General features: G+C 46.0%; 1 protein-coding gene across 3 annotated transcripts in view; it reads right to left on the reverse strand.

The window, feature by feature from the left end:
- The window catches only part of dac (dachshund), a 195,793-nt gene that overhangs the window by 85,610 nt on the left and 92,502 nt on the right, over nucleotides 1-17,681 (reverse strand). For all 3 annotated transcript variants that reach the window (XM_066742286.1, XM_066742284.1, XM_066742283.1), the window contains one exon: nucleotides 14,697-14,759. In XM_066742286.1, coding sequence (XP_066598383.1) covers nucleotides 14,697-14,759 — 63 coding nt within the window. The remainder of the gene's footprint in view (nucleotides 1-14,696; nucleotides 14,760-17,681) is intronic.

Consider the following 17,681-nt stretch of genomic DNA (forward strand, 5'->3'; position numbering starts at 1 on the left):
CTATTCACGGCCCATAAGGGGATAGGAATAAGTAGACATCGGGATAAGCAGATTCAAAGGGAAAGTCAATTCGGCTTGACGCGGTCTTTAAATCCGTGAACTCGTTTCCGGACCTGTGCTTTATAGCCTAATTCCCTGCCTAATTCCAAACAGGGCACGAAATTAAACTATCCCGCTCGTATATCGCCTCGGGACTCTTTTGTACTTGTAAAAATCACTCTGTATTGGATAATTTTCCTCGTTTCTTCTTCCTATACGTATACATATATATATATATATATATATATATGTATATAAGGGGTAGATTTAAATGGATTCGACGTGTATCGAGCAAAGCACAAAAACACACAGGAGCCACCGTGGTTTGGACCGAGCGGGACACACCTGAGCCGATATTAAACGTTTCGAGGGATGCGAAATGAAATGTTTAGCGATCCACGGGGTTTAAAGTGACTCCCCTTGCAGTCTGGAGTCCCTTTGTCGGCATCGCATAGACAATGGAACAACGACGAGGTATGTGCATGCACGCTAACCCCTTGTTACCACGTGTCTCACCACGCGTCCTGCGCCTTTCTCTCAACGGGACGCGCACCGTGCACGATGAACGCAAAATTAATTTTAAAAATCCTAATCAAAGTGAGAGAGACGCTTAACGCGTTATATGGGTGCGTGCGCGAATATGGACGAGCAAAACTTTTGGCAACTTGTCACGAAATAATTGATCGAGTCGAGGAAAGGCGTGAAAAAGGGAGGGGGGAGGGGGAAAAGTTCCTAGTCACCTATAAGTGGAATCGAATCTTGTGAAAATTCACGATACGCGCGCTCGCTAGGTTAGATTGATAGGCTGAGTGTTTCTCAGCGAATAGCGCGAGGACCTCTGAATGGACCGAATTGAAACGTCGACGAGCTCAATGCTGCTCTGAAAGAAATACATTAGCGCAATGTGAGAGAAGGGCTGCTTTGAAATAAACTGGAATAATCGAGTGCGCTCCTATACGCTCGCTTACGGCTTACTCCTGGTGCTTACGCACTTATTTCACGGGGTGAGTACTCGATCATTCTTTCAATGCAGAAATGACGTGTAAATCGGGGATGAGAAAAAGAGGAATAAGGAGAAAAGCAGCTATTGGACTCTAATATATACGTATATATATATACTGTACACTGGCGAATTTCTCTTTTTCTCGAGACTCTACACGTCGAGACTCGCAAAGGTTCCGAGGCAAAATGACAGTGACTGACTGTTCCGAAAAAAGAAAAAAAAACTAGAATGATTAAGAGGAGGGGGGAGCCGCAGAAATCTCTGTGGAGTATATACGTTACATGTAAAAGTTTAACGAGTGGCCGCGCTCTCCACAAATGATTTTATTAATTTACGAGTGGAGCAGAGAAAACAATATTGGCTAATGAGGAAAAAATTAGGTAGTTTTTAGAGGAGGTTTGGACATTATTGGAGATGGAGGGGAACGGTAGGCAGGGAAGTGGCCAAGCAGGTGTATTATTCGAGCGAATGGTTTACGAGGATTTTATTGTCGGCCCCCGGTGTTCAGCGGTCGTATTTAACGTTTTATCCTGCCGCTTCCATCTTGGCTCTCGCGCCCTCTGCTCCAAAAAGGGTTAGAATTTTATTCGAGCTCGTGTATGCACGCGCGCCCACCTTCGCTCTCGGGGAATACACACACGCGCGTGCACACGTACACCCATGCTCTATGGGCTGTGTTATACGGCTGGTTATACGGTATACGGCTCCCGTGGATCGTTTCATAAAAGTCGTCTGGCACATTCGTTCCTGTAGATTATTGCCTGGCCGCGCGTCGGCATTGGCGTAGAATATATTATTTTATTTATTATTTCACTTTAAGACGCCCCTCTCGTCTGACCGAGGATTAAGGCGACCACGCATAAACTACGGAACGCGTCATTGTGCGTCACCTTGAAGAGCGGCTACGGCTAACCGAAGAAACGCTCGCGATCAGCCGACAACCACCCGAGAAACTTCACTTATCCTTTCTCGATCACGACGCGTGTCTTACTTAAAATGCTTGCGCCTCGTAAAAACCACCCTTCCTCCTCTGCACTCCGCGTCTATATATATATATATATATAGTCCCGAGATCATTGGTATTCCTCGCGTCGTACAAGGGACTTTCATAAATGTTACTTGATTATAAGCTGTAATATAAGACCAGGCCAATGACGGTTTCATGATGATTGCTCTAACATCTGCCACGCACTTACGAAGATTGCCGAATTTTTTTAATTATACCTGATAATTATATATATGGTGTATATGGTCCGAGAGAATAATTCTTTTTGTGCTTGTTACTCGTACACTGTCAATGTTTTGTGTAGTAAGGTTCTTGGTGTTTGTATACGTGTGGATGGTGTAATGATGAGTGGTGAAATTACGAGGGAGTTGTATCACATATATATATATATATATATACATATAAGTATACGTACGTGAAATGCTTTTGACGAAATGAATGGGGATGGAGGGGGGAGGGGGGGGGGGAGTATCGCGGGAGAGTTTGGAATCGAGACGAGTTTTAAGGAGTTCTCGGGGGTTGGGGGTAGTAGCAGAGAGCACAGCTGCGACATCGCGAAATTACTAGGTGGCTGTGGGAGTGGAAGTCGTCGCGCGGCCTCCTTAGAGGAAGCGTTGACAAATGACGAAGGCAACTTTTATTATTTTAGATGCCAACCCATCAAGCAACGGTTATGGCTTACGAACTGCTGTGGCTGGATATGTTTTACATACATTTCGTAACGACCCCCGGGGGCAGCCGTGCCCCACTTGACAAATGGCCTTGGGACTTTATTGGACCAACTTTTTAACTTACTCCCCCGGCGTCGACGTGTGGTTACACTAAATAAAGATAAGCCTATGCTTCCTGCACTCAAGGGGTAGTTCCGACCAATTTTCCGTCTCGGCTTCGTTCGAGCAATCTTCCATCCATCGTCCAACTATTGCGATAAATTATTGACAATTCTTAGAGATTCTAAAATTTCAATCCCAGCATTTTGTTCCAAACCATCTCGACGAGTACAATAAAAATAATTAATTTCAATACTTTTTTGTTACATAATACAGAAAACACGAGTTGTATACCGAATGGATGTATAGAAATAAGGGGTATCGTCACGATATTTATACCAGCGATGACAAATTGCTTCTTAGCAGTGGATGGATACAAGATTTTCGTGACACCCTGGCGCGAGGAAGAATGTGTGTTCGGGATGCGAGGAGTGCGAGAAAGAGCAAAGGGGGATGGCTAATGGAGAGGAGAGAGGAGCGAGCGAGCGAGCAAGACGAAGAAGAAGAAGAAGAAACCAAGGGACGCAGAGGGGGAGCAAGTGCCTCGCAGATGCTTCGTGACTGATGGTTCCTACTTCCAGATGTACCGTATAACCCGTGTACTTTTATCGGCGTTTGTTTGTTCAGCGCGCTCTGAAATACCAGTGGCAATGTAGTCGCAGCGGATCAAGCACTGAGTGCCATGATGGCAAAATGAGAAAAAAAAACGTAAGAAAAACGGGCCGAGCATATCGGAGATAATCGTCGGCGCTGGTAAGAAAGAGCCGTTGGTTGCATCAACAACCGTACACGTGTATTTATGTGTCGCCTCTAAATGTTGGCCTTTCGTCGCGTGCGATGATGAAGGTCTATCACGTGGGACAATCATCGTGTAAACACGAGTGTTTCTTCCTCCTTCTACTCGCATCTTTTTGCCTCTTACTTTTTGCATCCTACAGCTTTAATCCGCTTGTTTGTCAAATAATCCACAGTCCTTTTTAACGAATTACATCTACTATATATATATATAAATATATCCCATAGCAACGAGTAAGAAAGAGCAGAATATTATCAATTAGTCGACGAGCCACTTTTCATCCCCTATACATGCGGAGCCTATGTAAATTGAAGAGGTTACACGGTTTTACATATTTCAACAGATCGACGAGTCGCAGAGCAGCGGCGGGAGCCGCGCGAAAAATCGTGGAAGGCGCGAGGGGGACGACGAGGGTCCGGAGGGGGTTGAAAACCTGGAGAGCCGGGTAGCCACTCGAAAAGTGCGGGCTAAGCGTTTTGTCGAGTGTTTTATGGAAAGCTTTAGAATTGTAGATTCTCTCTTTCTCCGCGCTAGCACCAACTAGATTTATGTTGGCCGACACACGGAGTGTGTGGCGCCGCGCCAGGACGTGTGTCTCTGCTGGTAGCAGCAGCACGCTTCTCCCACACCATATTTAAATTCTCTAAAAATCTTTCTCCGTTCAAGGACGCGACAAGTGTTCCTTATCCTGAAATAACTGCGACTTTTTCTTCGGCCAATCCAAACTCTGGCATAATCCCTGTCAGTGACAGTTTACCACGTGATCAATGGCTTTCGAAATTTAATACAGCTTCGCGATATTTCTTCGTATAAAAAAATCTATAGAAGTGTTGCGTTAAATGTATATATATATATATATATATATATATCTCTATAATAAAGGGACTACGAGCAAGTACCTGATATGTTGATGTTTTTTCGTATATATATATATATATATATAATATCCCTCATCCCGTCTTGGTTCCCTCCAGTCCAAATCTTATACGGGAGTTTCTCCATAATCTACGTCAGGAACACTTTACAATGGTGATCAATGGGAAGCGTTGTGGAAAAGGGACACTCGAAAAGGTGACACGCGGCTGTGACGAAAGTTGCTATTGGATTTCAATTGGAAAACGATTATTCTTGTCGAGTGACCGTAGCTGCGCCGCTTTGGCTCGTTTGTCATCTGGAATTCTACTTCTTCCGATGTTACTGTCACACGCAAGATTAAAACTGTCAGGGAAATTTCTTTCACGCGGTTTGCAGTCTCAATCATTCGTCACGCTCGAAAACTCTTTTTATATGGACAGTTTTTCTGGATCCAACTTGAGTTTTTTCTCTCCGCCACATAGATATATATATATATATTTCTCCGATAGAGTTACAAGAGACAAGAAACAATTCTTATAATTCTTCAGGGAAAAAATTAAGAATCGAGCGAAGGGTTGCTTAATTTGCACGAAAAGTACAGAGATATTGCGACAAAGCTGCGATCACGAGAGAGAGAGAGAGAGAGAGAGAGAGAGAGAGGGAGAGAGAAGGGCAATTTTCGGTGCGCATGAATCTGATTTGAATCGTGCAATCGCGGAGAATGCAAAATACACAGGACGCTATTTAATCTGTATGCATACCATAGCAGGTCGTTTTCACGTGGTGCAGATGCAGGCTGTTGGGGGAAGCGTGGTGGGGGGTGGCAGGCAAGCAGAAAGGGAGAGCTGACCCCGCGGGGCCAAACGCGTATTTGCCAAAGGGTCGCTGATAACACACAGCGCCCGGCGAGTGTTTGTACACGCAGGCCCTTCGCGTGTGTGCACGGCTGCACGCCTCTCGAGAGTGACGTGGACCCGGAATACACGGCGCCCACGGTCCACACGCGTTCTTCCCCGGACAGACAAACGGAATGTACAGCAGAGTGCACGGTTAGGGGCAAAGCACCGCACGAATACGTTCGCCAAAAGACTGACAAAATCTACACACCGATACTGTGGCCCATACGCGTGCACAGATATATATATATATATATATATATATAGGAAGGAGTCAGAAACTTGAACGGACACTACAAATATTAGTTCATTATCAAAAGTGGCAGCAGCGAATCCATGGCTGCGAACTGTAGCAGTGCGAAACCGCAGGAACGTCCGTTCGCGGTTTATTTAATGGAACCCTTCCGCCGCTTTTCAATTAACCATCCGCTTTATGCCTGCCATTTCACTCCCGCCACACACCTCTACCACCACCACCACCATCATCATCCTATATACACATCGCAATGCCGCTTCGCCTTCCTTCTTCCACGAGGCACGCATACGACTCTTCGGGAATCGAGTCAATCGCTGTAATTAATAATAATTAATAGTCCTTTCTTAAAAACTGCTCGTACGTTCGCCAAGCGGTAATAAATATTTTTCAACATGTGTATACACAGGATGAAAAATGATCGTAAAGTTTGATTCTTGCCAATTGTTACCGTGGGAGGAGGAGGCTCGAAGCGGAAGTAGTTGGCCGGAAGTACAGGGTGAAATCGCATGTTGGAGGATCATAAATAAGAGCACGTAAGCGCGAATTCGTCGCCTCTTGTAGATCGCGTCGTGTGCGTGTGTGTGTGTGCGGAGGCGAAGAAGCCCAGCCGTGTAATATAGTGGCTTGTGTGCAGCGCCGAAGGGGGACCATTTAATAACAATATATCTTAGCCACCACAATGCTATGCGGGAGGCAGCAGCACCACCTTGGAGAAAGAGAACGAGACAACGGCACACTGTACTGTTAGAATCAGTATTTATTTCGCTCGATACACCGGCACACTACTATATATACACCGCGTCTCGTAATTAGATTCTACGCAGACACATACGTTATGTGGAGCAAGATGGATGATGACTTAATAACGTTGCATGGACAACATAAATTGGCTGACCACGAGCAACAATGACGCGGCTATCATTTACCTGTCTCCCTGAATTATCCAGCGCGTTCGATATTAACAATATTTCCCAATCGTCCAAATAAATAAATGGCCGATCCCAACGTCTCTCAAAGTTTTTCGCTTTCACACGTATTATTAAATTAGTCGACAAATTGGACGCGCTGATTGGTACACAGCGAGCTCGTTAGGAGGCCAGTTGCGAGGCACGAGTGGCACAACCGCGTTGCTTCCTGCCATCAGGGAAAATATCTCGAGACAGGAACAGACGGCTTCCTAACGAGACGCGCCGCGAACCGACTAAAAAGAGCCATGGGCCCCGCGTGTACGAGGCTAGAAGACAAGGAAGGACAATTTCACGCTACATTAGTGCTCCGTGGGTGGACCTTGTTTGCCAACGACTAATTATATTCTTAATTAATCACCTATCTTGTCACATGGAAGACAGTCGATAGTCGCGCACCGTCACGTGCCAAAGTTTGCTCGGTGTCTCGTTACGAGCAGACGACGCGTATTCTAATAACGCCCGTGTTAACATAATCCGATACCTCGTTTTGCCTGTCTTCGCCTCGCCACCACCCGCCCGCGACCGCTATTTTCCAACTTCAGCCTGCAACGACCGACCGACTGAGAAAACCCTCAAGGCGCGCGACCCCATCCATTATATTCCCACGGAGAACGAATCTTTTTCTGGTCGAAGCCTCTCCCCCCTCCCACGGTACAACGCTAATGATCCGTGAGTGTCAACTCCGCGGAAAAGAGACTCCGGAAAACTAACCGCGAGCAAAACCACGAAAAGTTCATTGTGCAATTTAACGGAGCATGTCTTAATCTCCTAATGACCGTCGGGGAATTGTTATAACTTTCTCGTTAATGACTATAGTCTTCGATGAGAATTTATATATATGTATATATATATATAGTTTTAAATGGAGGGAAACTAAATGATTCGGATTTGGAGTTTGGCAAGTTTCGACCTGTTGTTCTCCTCCTCGGGCTCATTAGCGTGGCCCGTTTGGTGAGCGATAAATAATTAGATTGGTTTACAACAAAATGAATGTCGCTCGTGCGTTCTATACAGGCGATTCGCGAGCGAAGCACCCCGGGCAGAAGTTTACGAGTTAAAAGATTTACCGTTGATTTTACAGGTATATACGCGTTAGCGCTTTCTTTTCAATTCCGCTTTTATATCACTCTTCGTTATCCACGTACATCAATTTCTTTTGTCCAGTTACAAATTTCTTAGTCGACCGTCGGTTGTATACCTTTCCTCGAGATCTCTTCGTTACAAAATTGTTTAATGGCGTAACTAGCACATATATATACAGCTTTATAACCTTCTTATTATAAACCTTCGGTAATATACACGGTGGAAAAAAAATTAATAACCGTTGTATTATGTTTGCCGAGCACTGCAATCACGTTAAGTTCTAGCACAACAAATTACAAGCACGGTAATTTTATCGATCTTTTTACGCAGCTTAGATACCGCAAATCTTATTTTCACTGCATAGTGTATCTTCCCCTCGATGGTACACTGGGTGTACGTCAGCCAACCGCATGCAAGTAATATCGAGGCAAGTACGCTGTGGTCACGCGACGATCGTAATTTTTTTCCATCGCTCTCCCTCCCCCCCCCCCCCCCCCTAATTCTATTCCATTAATTCCAAACTAATTCTTTTTCTCGCCGATGACGCAACTGGAACGGGACGCATGTCAAAACAACTTCATTCGATGCCACGCGATCGAGATACATTCCAGGAAGAGCAATCTATCCCCAGCGTGTCTGGTCACGATGAACCTTTTCCATCGTAACGCGATCGTGACGTAACGCGATTCACTTGACCGTTCATCTGGTTCCTCGACTCGACTCGACTGTCTCGACGCGGTGCCCCGCATTTGCCCCGTCTCCACTCATCCCTATCGATCACTCTCCGCTCTCTTACCTCTCGATCCGCACACTACTCATAATCGATTCGTAGAAAACATCCCCCCTCCCACCCCCCCCCCCCCCCCCCCACTCCTTACCTGGCATTTACTAGATTCTGTCGTGCCTTAAACCACTTTTGTCTAATCCCAAGCCCTGCATCGGCCTACCCCAAGAAAAAATATATACTTTGCTCATGCGATAAAATCGATTGACCCAACGAAAGAATTATAATGAATTTTAGACTTTTAACGAACTCGAGTGGTATTAATTATTATGCAATTTTTGTAATTGGTGATTTTTGTTTTTTATACGACCGAACGAATATTGGCGAACGAGCGAGTCAAGGTCACGGGTCACGTGTAGAGTGAAATTGGAGGATCGCGAGTCGACCAGGTGCAAATGAGGCGCCTGGGGATAACGAAGCGTCGAATAAAAATCTAGCCTTAATTGTCGCTCGTTTTCTGCAGGATTCGAGGATGTATCTCGGAGGAGCTTTGCATAATCGAACGGTCAATCGAAGGTGACCTCAGCATTCCCTTGGCAGACCATCGAATTATATACCTGTTCGGTTCGAACGAATTTCGATCGGCGCACGATTGAAGAAATTGCGAGGAAGACACCCCCTCGGGGCTCCATCTTCCAAGAGATTATTCCGCTTGCACGATCGACGCCCGCTTCCTCAAATCTCTATCGATCCATCATCCAAAAGCAGGGAAGCGGTTCGAATTGCTCGCAATCTTTCACATTCTAACATTTTTTTACTATTACTATTTTTAGAGCGATTAACAAAATTTTGACAAAGGTCCTTTGGCAGAGAGAGTTTGCTTATTATTCTCCATCAACCACGCGATCCCGAAATGTATAATACCTATATATATTCGAGACGCGTAAGAAAGGGAATTAATAAAAGATCGCTTCTCGAGGTAATAATTAATGATGCGTGAAACGGTACAACTTCATCGTTCAGAGATATAAGGTAGGCATTAAAAACAAATTTGTCCAGCAATGTGCTGTCAATTAGCACATTAAAAGCTTTCGTCGAAGATGACGCGGAATGCCACGGTCGGTTGGTCAATGCTGAAGTGTGAAAGCATCCCCTATGTATGCGTTGGTAATTACCAGATCCCCGTTGCAGGACGCTGACAAGTTGAAGCCGCGGCTTGTTGTGCATACGCGACGACGGTATTAATCATAATGCGCCGCATTTACACGTAGAACGTAGAACGGTGCTATGACGGAACGTACACATGCCACACGTGGGTCCCTGAAACCTACACAACTCCTATATATATATATATGCAGGAACGCTCTACGCGTTCCGACACGATTCAACGATGCAACGCTATATACGTGCACCAAACCCGAATTCAAAGCTTATTTAAAATTTAACGTATTTGAAAACCGACGAAAATATCTCATATTTACGGGGGAAATAATTTTCTAAAATATTTGCTCGCGAATTTGGGTTACTTCACCCTTATGAATTTACAATTCAAATACGATATGAAGTTTTGATGAAGCCGCAACGACAAAGCGATCGTGATTTATATTACTCGCAAAATGAATCTGTTTATCGTGTATATATAAACACCTATGCTTGGTGCATAATCGGTATTTTTGCAATTTGATTTGAAACCATTGGATATATAACGCGAAAGGATATGAATAAACATTGATCGTAGTGATTTTGATAAGTTTAGTCGAGCGTTAATGAAAAGAGAGGAGAGTCCAGTGTATACATGTGCGTAGCACATATATATATATATATATATATAGGTGTAACGAAGAGATGCTATCTGGATTCTGATTAACGCTCATAGCTGTCGGCGTACGGTCAAAGTCGTGCCACAACATTCAAGCTCACGCTGTTGCATAAATGCAAACACACTTATACACGCTTATTGCCCACAGGATGACTACTGACTAGACGCGCTGGTTGCGTGTGCGTGTCGGTGCTGACAGTTCGTTTGAGCGCAATTAGCGGCCTGGTTGATAGTCAACGGCCTGCGCAGCGCTATCGACAAAACGATCGTCGAATAAAATTAACCGGTTCCCAAGATCCTACGGGAATCGACGAGAGAAACCCCATCCATGCACGTGGAGATGTCCCTCTCTACTGCTGTATATATATACATAATATCGAGGTGTAGCTGGCGGGAAGTCTATGATAGAGGCGGTGACCAGCAAGTGTGTGTGTGTGTGTAGTTCCGGTATAAAGCGACATCCAACCGAACCTCGAGAATCACTCCAACGCAACACTTACAAGAATCCACGTACGAGAACTAGATCCCTCCTCCTAATATCTCTGCATACCCCCCCCCCCCTTCCCTTTTCCTCGAGGCTCCTGAATCTCCCAGATATAGATACCAAGCTCGATACCATTCTTCCTGGCGCGATACACAAACGGATAAGCGCAATACCGCACTCGTTCATAGTCCTAACGTTACATTCAAACGGTGATTAACGATGATCGTTCGAGTAATTGTATTCAATGCGACTAATTGGGAATTCTTTTTTCAGTCTATATACTCTCTTTTATTCCACGTACACTTCTCATTGTAATATCTGCGATACACACATGTATACATACAGTATACATGAGGTATTTCCTGAAATTTGCATCGGTATACTTAGCTCCCACCGAGAGTCCTGGCAAAAGCTATTGGCAGTCCCGAGGCACAATCAGCCACGTATATATATACACGGAACAATTTGCATGATTTTATCCCTGTCATCTGTCTCTCGGCGAAAGACGATCCAGGAGTGGTGCAGCCAACGGGAAAAAAGGACAGGCTGGAGAAAAGTTTAGCCATCGGCCATACCATGCCACGTGTATTATCTTACAGCGCGGCCTCGAGCGAACGAGCGAGCCCGGAGGAGATACGAGCAAGGCGCCGTATTCCGCTAATGTCGTTTTACGTCTCCCCATCGCCGTATTTCTTTGCCAATCATCGTGCGAGCCGCGAGAAAGCAGTAAACGTCGTCTGAGCATCGGCTACCGCATCGCTGCACACCGACCTAATGACGCACGCTCGAATTTATGAACATTATTCCGAGCCTGATGTCCCTTGCGGTAGACATCGTTTCGATAATTAATGAGTTTTTCATTAAAGCGTTTCGTGGCCTCCTGGATCCGCGTAACCTCCGATACTAACTTGCGAAACGGCAGATTTTCCACGGGAGTACTGGACAAGTTGCATGGTGGAAAAGGACAGTACTAGTGAGGTTCTGGGATGGAAATGAAGGTTAGAATTTTTTGGGATGATCTGTATATATAAGGTTTCCTAGGACTATTCGTTGGATGGACGCGTGCAGTATTCGGTGGGATGAAGAGGGGGAGGGATGGGGAAAAAAGGAAGACAGAGATTAGAGGATGACGACGACACGGTTTAACTTTATGAATATTATTTTCCAGTAGACATCCCTTGTCGCTGCTGTCCTCGTCGCTGTAATTAATGACCGTCTTGAAGGGATGGGAGGGCAAGATGGAAGAAGAAGAGTATTCTGGATATACAGCAGGGTAGCTCGATGATAAGAAGTGGGTGTGAGGGCCTGGTAAAGGGGATGATGGAAGGGATAGGGGAGAGGGGGAGGGGGGCTTGCCACTGCTCAACTCCCGCTCCCGTTGGGTGGCGAACGACAATGCGCGTGAATTATGCCAGAATGACTGGGTAATTTTAAAGCGAGGAAGCCAACATTAGCGCATTGATATCCGAGCATTCTGGCTGCGGGGGACCATTAATATTACTTACTTTACGACGCACGGTATAGGTGCTATAGCTTATATCAAGGGTGAAACAGAGATACACGCAGCTTTAACAGTCACGTCCTGCCAATCCGCCAGCTACCGCACGATCAAACCTTTATCTGCACTCAAACCTTGTTATTTTAACGAAGAAAATTAAAAATTCCACTCCTCTTCCTCCGCGCACACGTTTCGCTTCCTTCCTTCATCCTTCCTGACAGCTTCTCTCTCTCTCTCTCTCTCTCTAAATCAATGCTTTTTAGCCCCTTACATTCGAAAACTCTCCAGGCTACATTAACACCTTTTTACGTTTATTAGTCTAATTAAAAAGATTGCAGGAGCAATTATGACAGATTTAAACACTGCCAGATGTAGACGGCAGGCGAAGGGAGCGGAAAGTGAAATTCATAGTCCGGAAGAAAAACGATGATTCAGAATTATAATCCGGTGTGCTTTGCTCGCTTGCAAAATCAAAGGGACAAACTATTAATTACCATCGCTTTTCTCCCGAGATTAATCAGAGCTTCATCCATTGCTGTAAATGATAGTAGCGCTCGGCGTGATGTACCAGTGCGAAATCTGTGTATATTTGATTTAATTACGGTGCGCGATTAAGGAAGATTCGCGAAAATGGAGGTTCGAGCGGGATTTGAAAACGAGCGAGTGCTCGCTGGTCGGTCGGAAAAGGGGGGAGGGGGGATGAACGCTCGCAGTACAAACAAAGGTTTACATCAGTGTCAGTCGCAACAAGTCCGAATTCGTCTAGGGTTCTTCCAATGAATATTCAGGCGGGCGAATTGGCCTTGCAGCAGCATCGGAAGCGGCAGCGTCGATCCACCCCCAGAACCGCATGGTCACCCCAGTCTCACCCCAGAACACGTCCGCATCGCTCGCCTCTCGCGCCCAGTGCCCCCCCCCCCCCCCCCCACCCCTTTCCACCGTATACACTCATCGAACGACCACCACCACCAAGCGTGCAGTCAAAGGCTGAAATCACAATACGCATTGGTCCGCTTGACAAAGTCGACAGTGGCGCCACTAAAGCAAATAGAAGGAGGGAGCGAGAAAGAAGGATAAATTATAATACGAGAGAACAACGGCAGAGGGCTCCGATGGAGCATAAGAGAGGGAAACGCGAAAATGGCGAGAGGAAAGAGCAACTGGAAACGATTCAAAGTAACGCAACGACGAGAGGGAAGTGGATGAAAGGAAATGGTATTGGTAGAGGAGAGAGAGAGAGAGAGAGGGAAGCGAGTCAAACGAGTGGGCGAGATTGAAATGAGAAAGGTGGACAAGGCTCGCCAGTGGTCATTGCCTTTGAATTGGAAATTACATTTCCAACGGCCAAGTGTCGATTTTCACCCTCGTATTAACGCCGTTGGACAATCGCCCGTTTCTCGCACCTATTCCCCTCCTCATGGAAGTGAAATGAAAGAGACCTCTCGCTGCTGAAGGGTGTTGCCAAGCTCGAAAAGTTAATAGCCATGCTTTATTCTTTTTCCGTACGACTAATCGCTTCGAATCCACCGGTACATCTCGTGACGTGGAATTAACGAATCAATGGCAAATTGTTCCGACCAGCGCCAAGCATCGAGGGGTATAACCCCGAGTCTTGTTTGTTGTTGCTTTCGAACATTTCCAAGAATCGAGGCAGTGCCACTTTTTCCCGATCGAGCAAACGCGCGACCAATCGTTGTGTATACATGTATATGTATAGGAAGGAGATTACTCGTGGAGAAACTAAAGCCCGTGAGCGATTACGCCGAGAGCGCGAATCAATTTGGCGAGCGTCCTGGTAAAGACGGCTTCTTCGGGCGAGGCACTATCTTTGGGGCGGAGGGAGGATAAAACCCCTTTGGCAAATCAACCCTTTCCGAATGTTGGGGATCTGGTTGCGAGTGTTTCGGCCCAGTCGAATGATTTAATCCCTGAATGATGGACGGGCACGTCGCGACGATGATCTGCGTGCCGTGAAGTGACAAGTGGTTAGGATCACGGCTGAAAGCTCGTGGCTCGACTGCCTGGCCTGTTCGGTTGGACTCGGCTCGGCTCGGTTGCCGTATCGCGCCGCCCGAATCGACGACGCCCGGCTCGGCTCCGCTGCAGTCAGTGTCAGCCACGACAGCCATGAAACTAACCTATCGGGGAAAGGCCGATCGGCCGCGCACCGTACAAATCATGTTGGCATTATTGCGTCAGGTTTTGGCTCGAACCTGTCCTACGACCGGAAGCTCGACGCACCCGCTAACGCTGATTTATCGGAAGTGCGCTATACGCTCTCATATACACCCAATCTCTGTATCTAAGCCGTCGTTTTGCATTTTTCACGTAAAACTCGTGATTTTTGCCATCAAGCGGGAATTATCGGTATATCGCATCGAATGACCGGCCTAAATTGATCAAACTACATCGTGTTTTTTTTTTTCCGTCGTTATCCAATATTTCCTATTTTTTTGCATTGCTTTTTATTTACGCTAGTTTTATGGTACTTTGTCCTACCTTTCGAGGTGTTTGACGATGTCTTCGTAGGCAGCTCGGCAGTTTTCCCACACCGTCCCGGACCTGTACAGCAAAAATCAAAACATATATTTATATATTATAGTAATAAGACGATGACAAAAGGAGTACAGAAAACCGAGAGAAATTAAACGAGCAACGTTTCAGTGGTACACGCTGCACGGTTGAAAATGAAAAATTTTCTTCGTTTCGTTTGGGCAAATTTATGGCAAATTTAGCGTGTAATATGTCAAACCAAGAGTATCAGGGAAAAAAGTATAGGCGAGTCCTTGACGAATCGGTTAATTACAGAACTGTGCAAAGGGTCCCAGAGAAAGTGGATATACACAGTTGATTAAGAGCCCTCGTCGTCTTGTCTCATCTTTCGGTTGCCCTTTGATTCGATCGTCTCGACTGGACTGGTAACGCAAAAGCTTTGAAGTTGCTGATTAAAAAAGATTTCAACGTCGAAGGAGTGCGGGCTAATTCACTATTGCAATGAGGACACGGCAATCGTTAAGAGCGTTTACATGGGGAAAAAAAGGACCTCGGAGAAAAAGATGACGAAAATCTTCGTAATGAGCAACCAGCGCGAGGGGTGTTAATGAACGACAAAGTTCTGCATATCCGTTCACTGATTGGTTATCTCATTCATCATTCACGGGACGTGCGAACGATTCGAAGGAAAAGGGAAGAAGAGAGAGAGAGAGAGATTAATAAATCAATATCGAGACGAACAAGCCAGATTATCGCAAAAAACCGACCAATGGACCAATTAAAATTTTTCGTGTTCATTGAAAAAGGGAGAAAAGGAGAGAGAGAGAGAGAGAGAGAGAAGGAAAAGAACTCTGGAGGAGAGAGCGGACGCGGGAAGCGTGAAATCTGGCGAAGATTTCGAAAGCCGAGCACGAACTTGTTTACAAACTTTGCTTTTCTCGTGGCTGGACAAACTTGGAGAATTTAATGTCAACAGTCCATGACATGGTTTCAACGGGCTGGCATTTATTTGTGGGATGATGAGGACTAGTGGAGAGAGAGGGGGGGGGGGGGGGGGGACTTCGACCCAGGCTGGTCCGAGCGAGAGAACGAAGGGTGGAGACACGAGATGTGCGCGCGAGAGGGAATATACATTGAGCGTTGACGTTCACGGTTTGAAGAGGTCACGAGAGGCTTTCCGAGAACGGCTACAGGACTACGCGGCGACGCTGGTGTGTCAGGATGGGTTTGCGTTGAATTAATCATATTCCGGTGTTTGTCGTGGCGCCCCCAGACGTAATCCGTCTTACCTCCAGATCTCTCTCACTCCTCTAGCGCGATAGATTTGCATTTTAATTAAAAGCAAAGCGCTGAAATCATAATGTGAAACGTGCGGCACCGCCTTCTCTCCCCATCATATATATCCAACTCGACGACGTGTACTTATGCAGGACACCGAGCATTTCTAAGAAACACATAGACCAGCCAACATTTAAACCAAAGACATACTATATACCACTTAGTTATACCAAGATACATTATATATGCCAAGTTTCGCCGTGTACTTTATCCTATCGATGAATATATATTTTCAATACAGTTTATTTACTTAATAAAAAATATCCCCCCCCCCCCACCTTTATATTCACGAGCATCAGTATACAAGCCAACGTCATCGACTACACTTTTTTCAATTTACACCTAACGATTATACATAGTTTACGAGAAATTCTTCGATCAGCCAAGAGTGTATTTTCCTATGGAATTGTATCCATCGGTAGTGGGAGTACGTATATGTGGAAAGTTTGTAAATTTGGCCGGTAAAATAATTAGGTTGGCAAGGCAGAAACGATCGGGAGCTTCTCCGTTAAGCGTAGGATCGGATTTTCCGCGATGTGCCTAGGGCAAGTATAGATGATGCTCTTTCGGTGTGAAGGGATGGCAGCAGTGGGGGATAAGGGCGGACGAGGCTGCGGAGTGTTGGTTGGAGGTAAAGTAGGAGAAGGAGGGGGAGGGGGGAGGAGGGAGATTCTAGATGAGGCTAATTACACGAGGCGGATGTAATCGAAAATTAAGGCGAGTCTCCGTATCCTCGAAAGCTCCGGGGCTGCGAGAGAGTTTCGCGGCAACGGGCGCAGCAAGAGCATCTATTAGAAACGCGTTAACAAATGCCGGGATTAGCCTCGTTTACCCCCTCGAGCGAGGGAAAGCCACCCCCTCATCCTGGCAAGTCGCTTGCTCGGGGCCCGCGAGCTCTTGCTCTTGCTCTTACGTGCTCTTGCTCGAATAAGCCGTGATATTCGTCTTGAGACCGCAGCGTGTCGGGGATTAGCAGCCTCGAAGGGCCACTGCGCCGCGCCGCCACGCTGCCACGCCGCTACACAGCCGCACCGCACCGTCTTCAAAGATATCTGCCAAAGAACCTGCCGCTGCTTCGTCTACTAAATACTCTAAATTATGGACGCTCTTTAATGCTACCGGCCCGGCCCATATCTATATATTCTCTGTGCTAGAACCTAGCCGACGAGTGCCTCGATTATTAAAGTACCATCGTTCTGTGTGTATATATAGGGGAAAAAATTATGAGGAACCATTAGAGAACCGCGCGATAGTTGGATCTATGAGAGATCTGGATGTCAATGACCATATCGATCCTGACAGTGGTACCACGTGTGTGTGTGGTTCTAAAGAGACAAGAGGGGGGATATTTGGAGGGTGCAGGAGTGCAAAGTGCGAGGAGAGTCAGACTCGCAGGGCAGAAGTAGATAAGAATGAAGTGAAGAGGTAGTAAGTAGCAAGTATATATATATATATATATATATATATATATATAGGAAAGGGGTGGAATGGAGAGCAAGAAGAGGACGGTGAGATCAAGCAGTGTCGAGACCCCTCGGATTTCCACGGCTTCGCCGTCTCTTCAAATCCTCTTAAAGTTGTATTCTTTTGGCCTCGGCACCCCCTTGTAGTCCCGCGCACGCAGCTCCTACAGCCAATACTCGCGCGGCCACC

This window comes from Prorops nasuta, unplaced genomic scaffold, assembly GCF_024137725.1.
Source record: "Prorops nasuta isolate Cenicafe-Biocafe unplaced genomic scaffold, Cenicafe_Pnas_1.2 PNAS00027, whole genome shotgun sequence".
Lineage (NCBI taxonomy): Eukaryota > Metazoa > Arthropoda > Insecta > Hymenoptera > Bethylidae > Prorops > Prorops nasuta.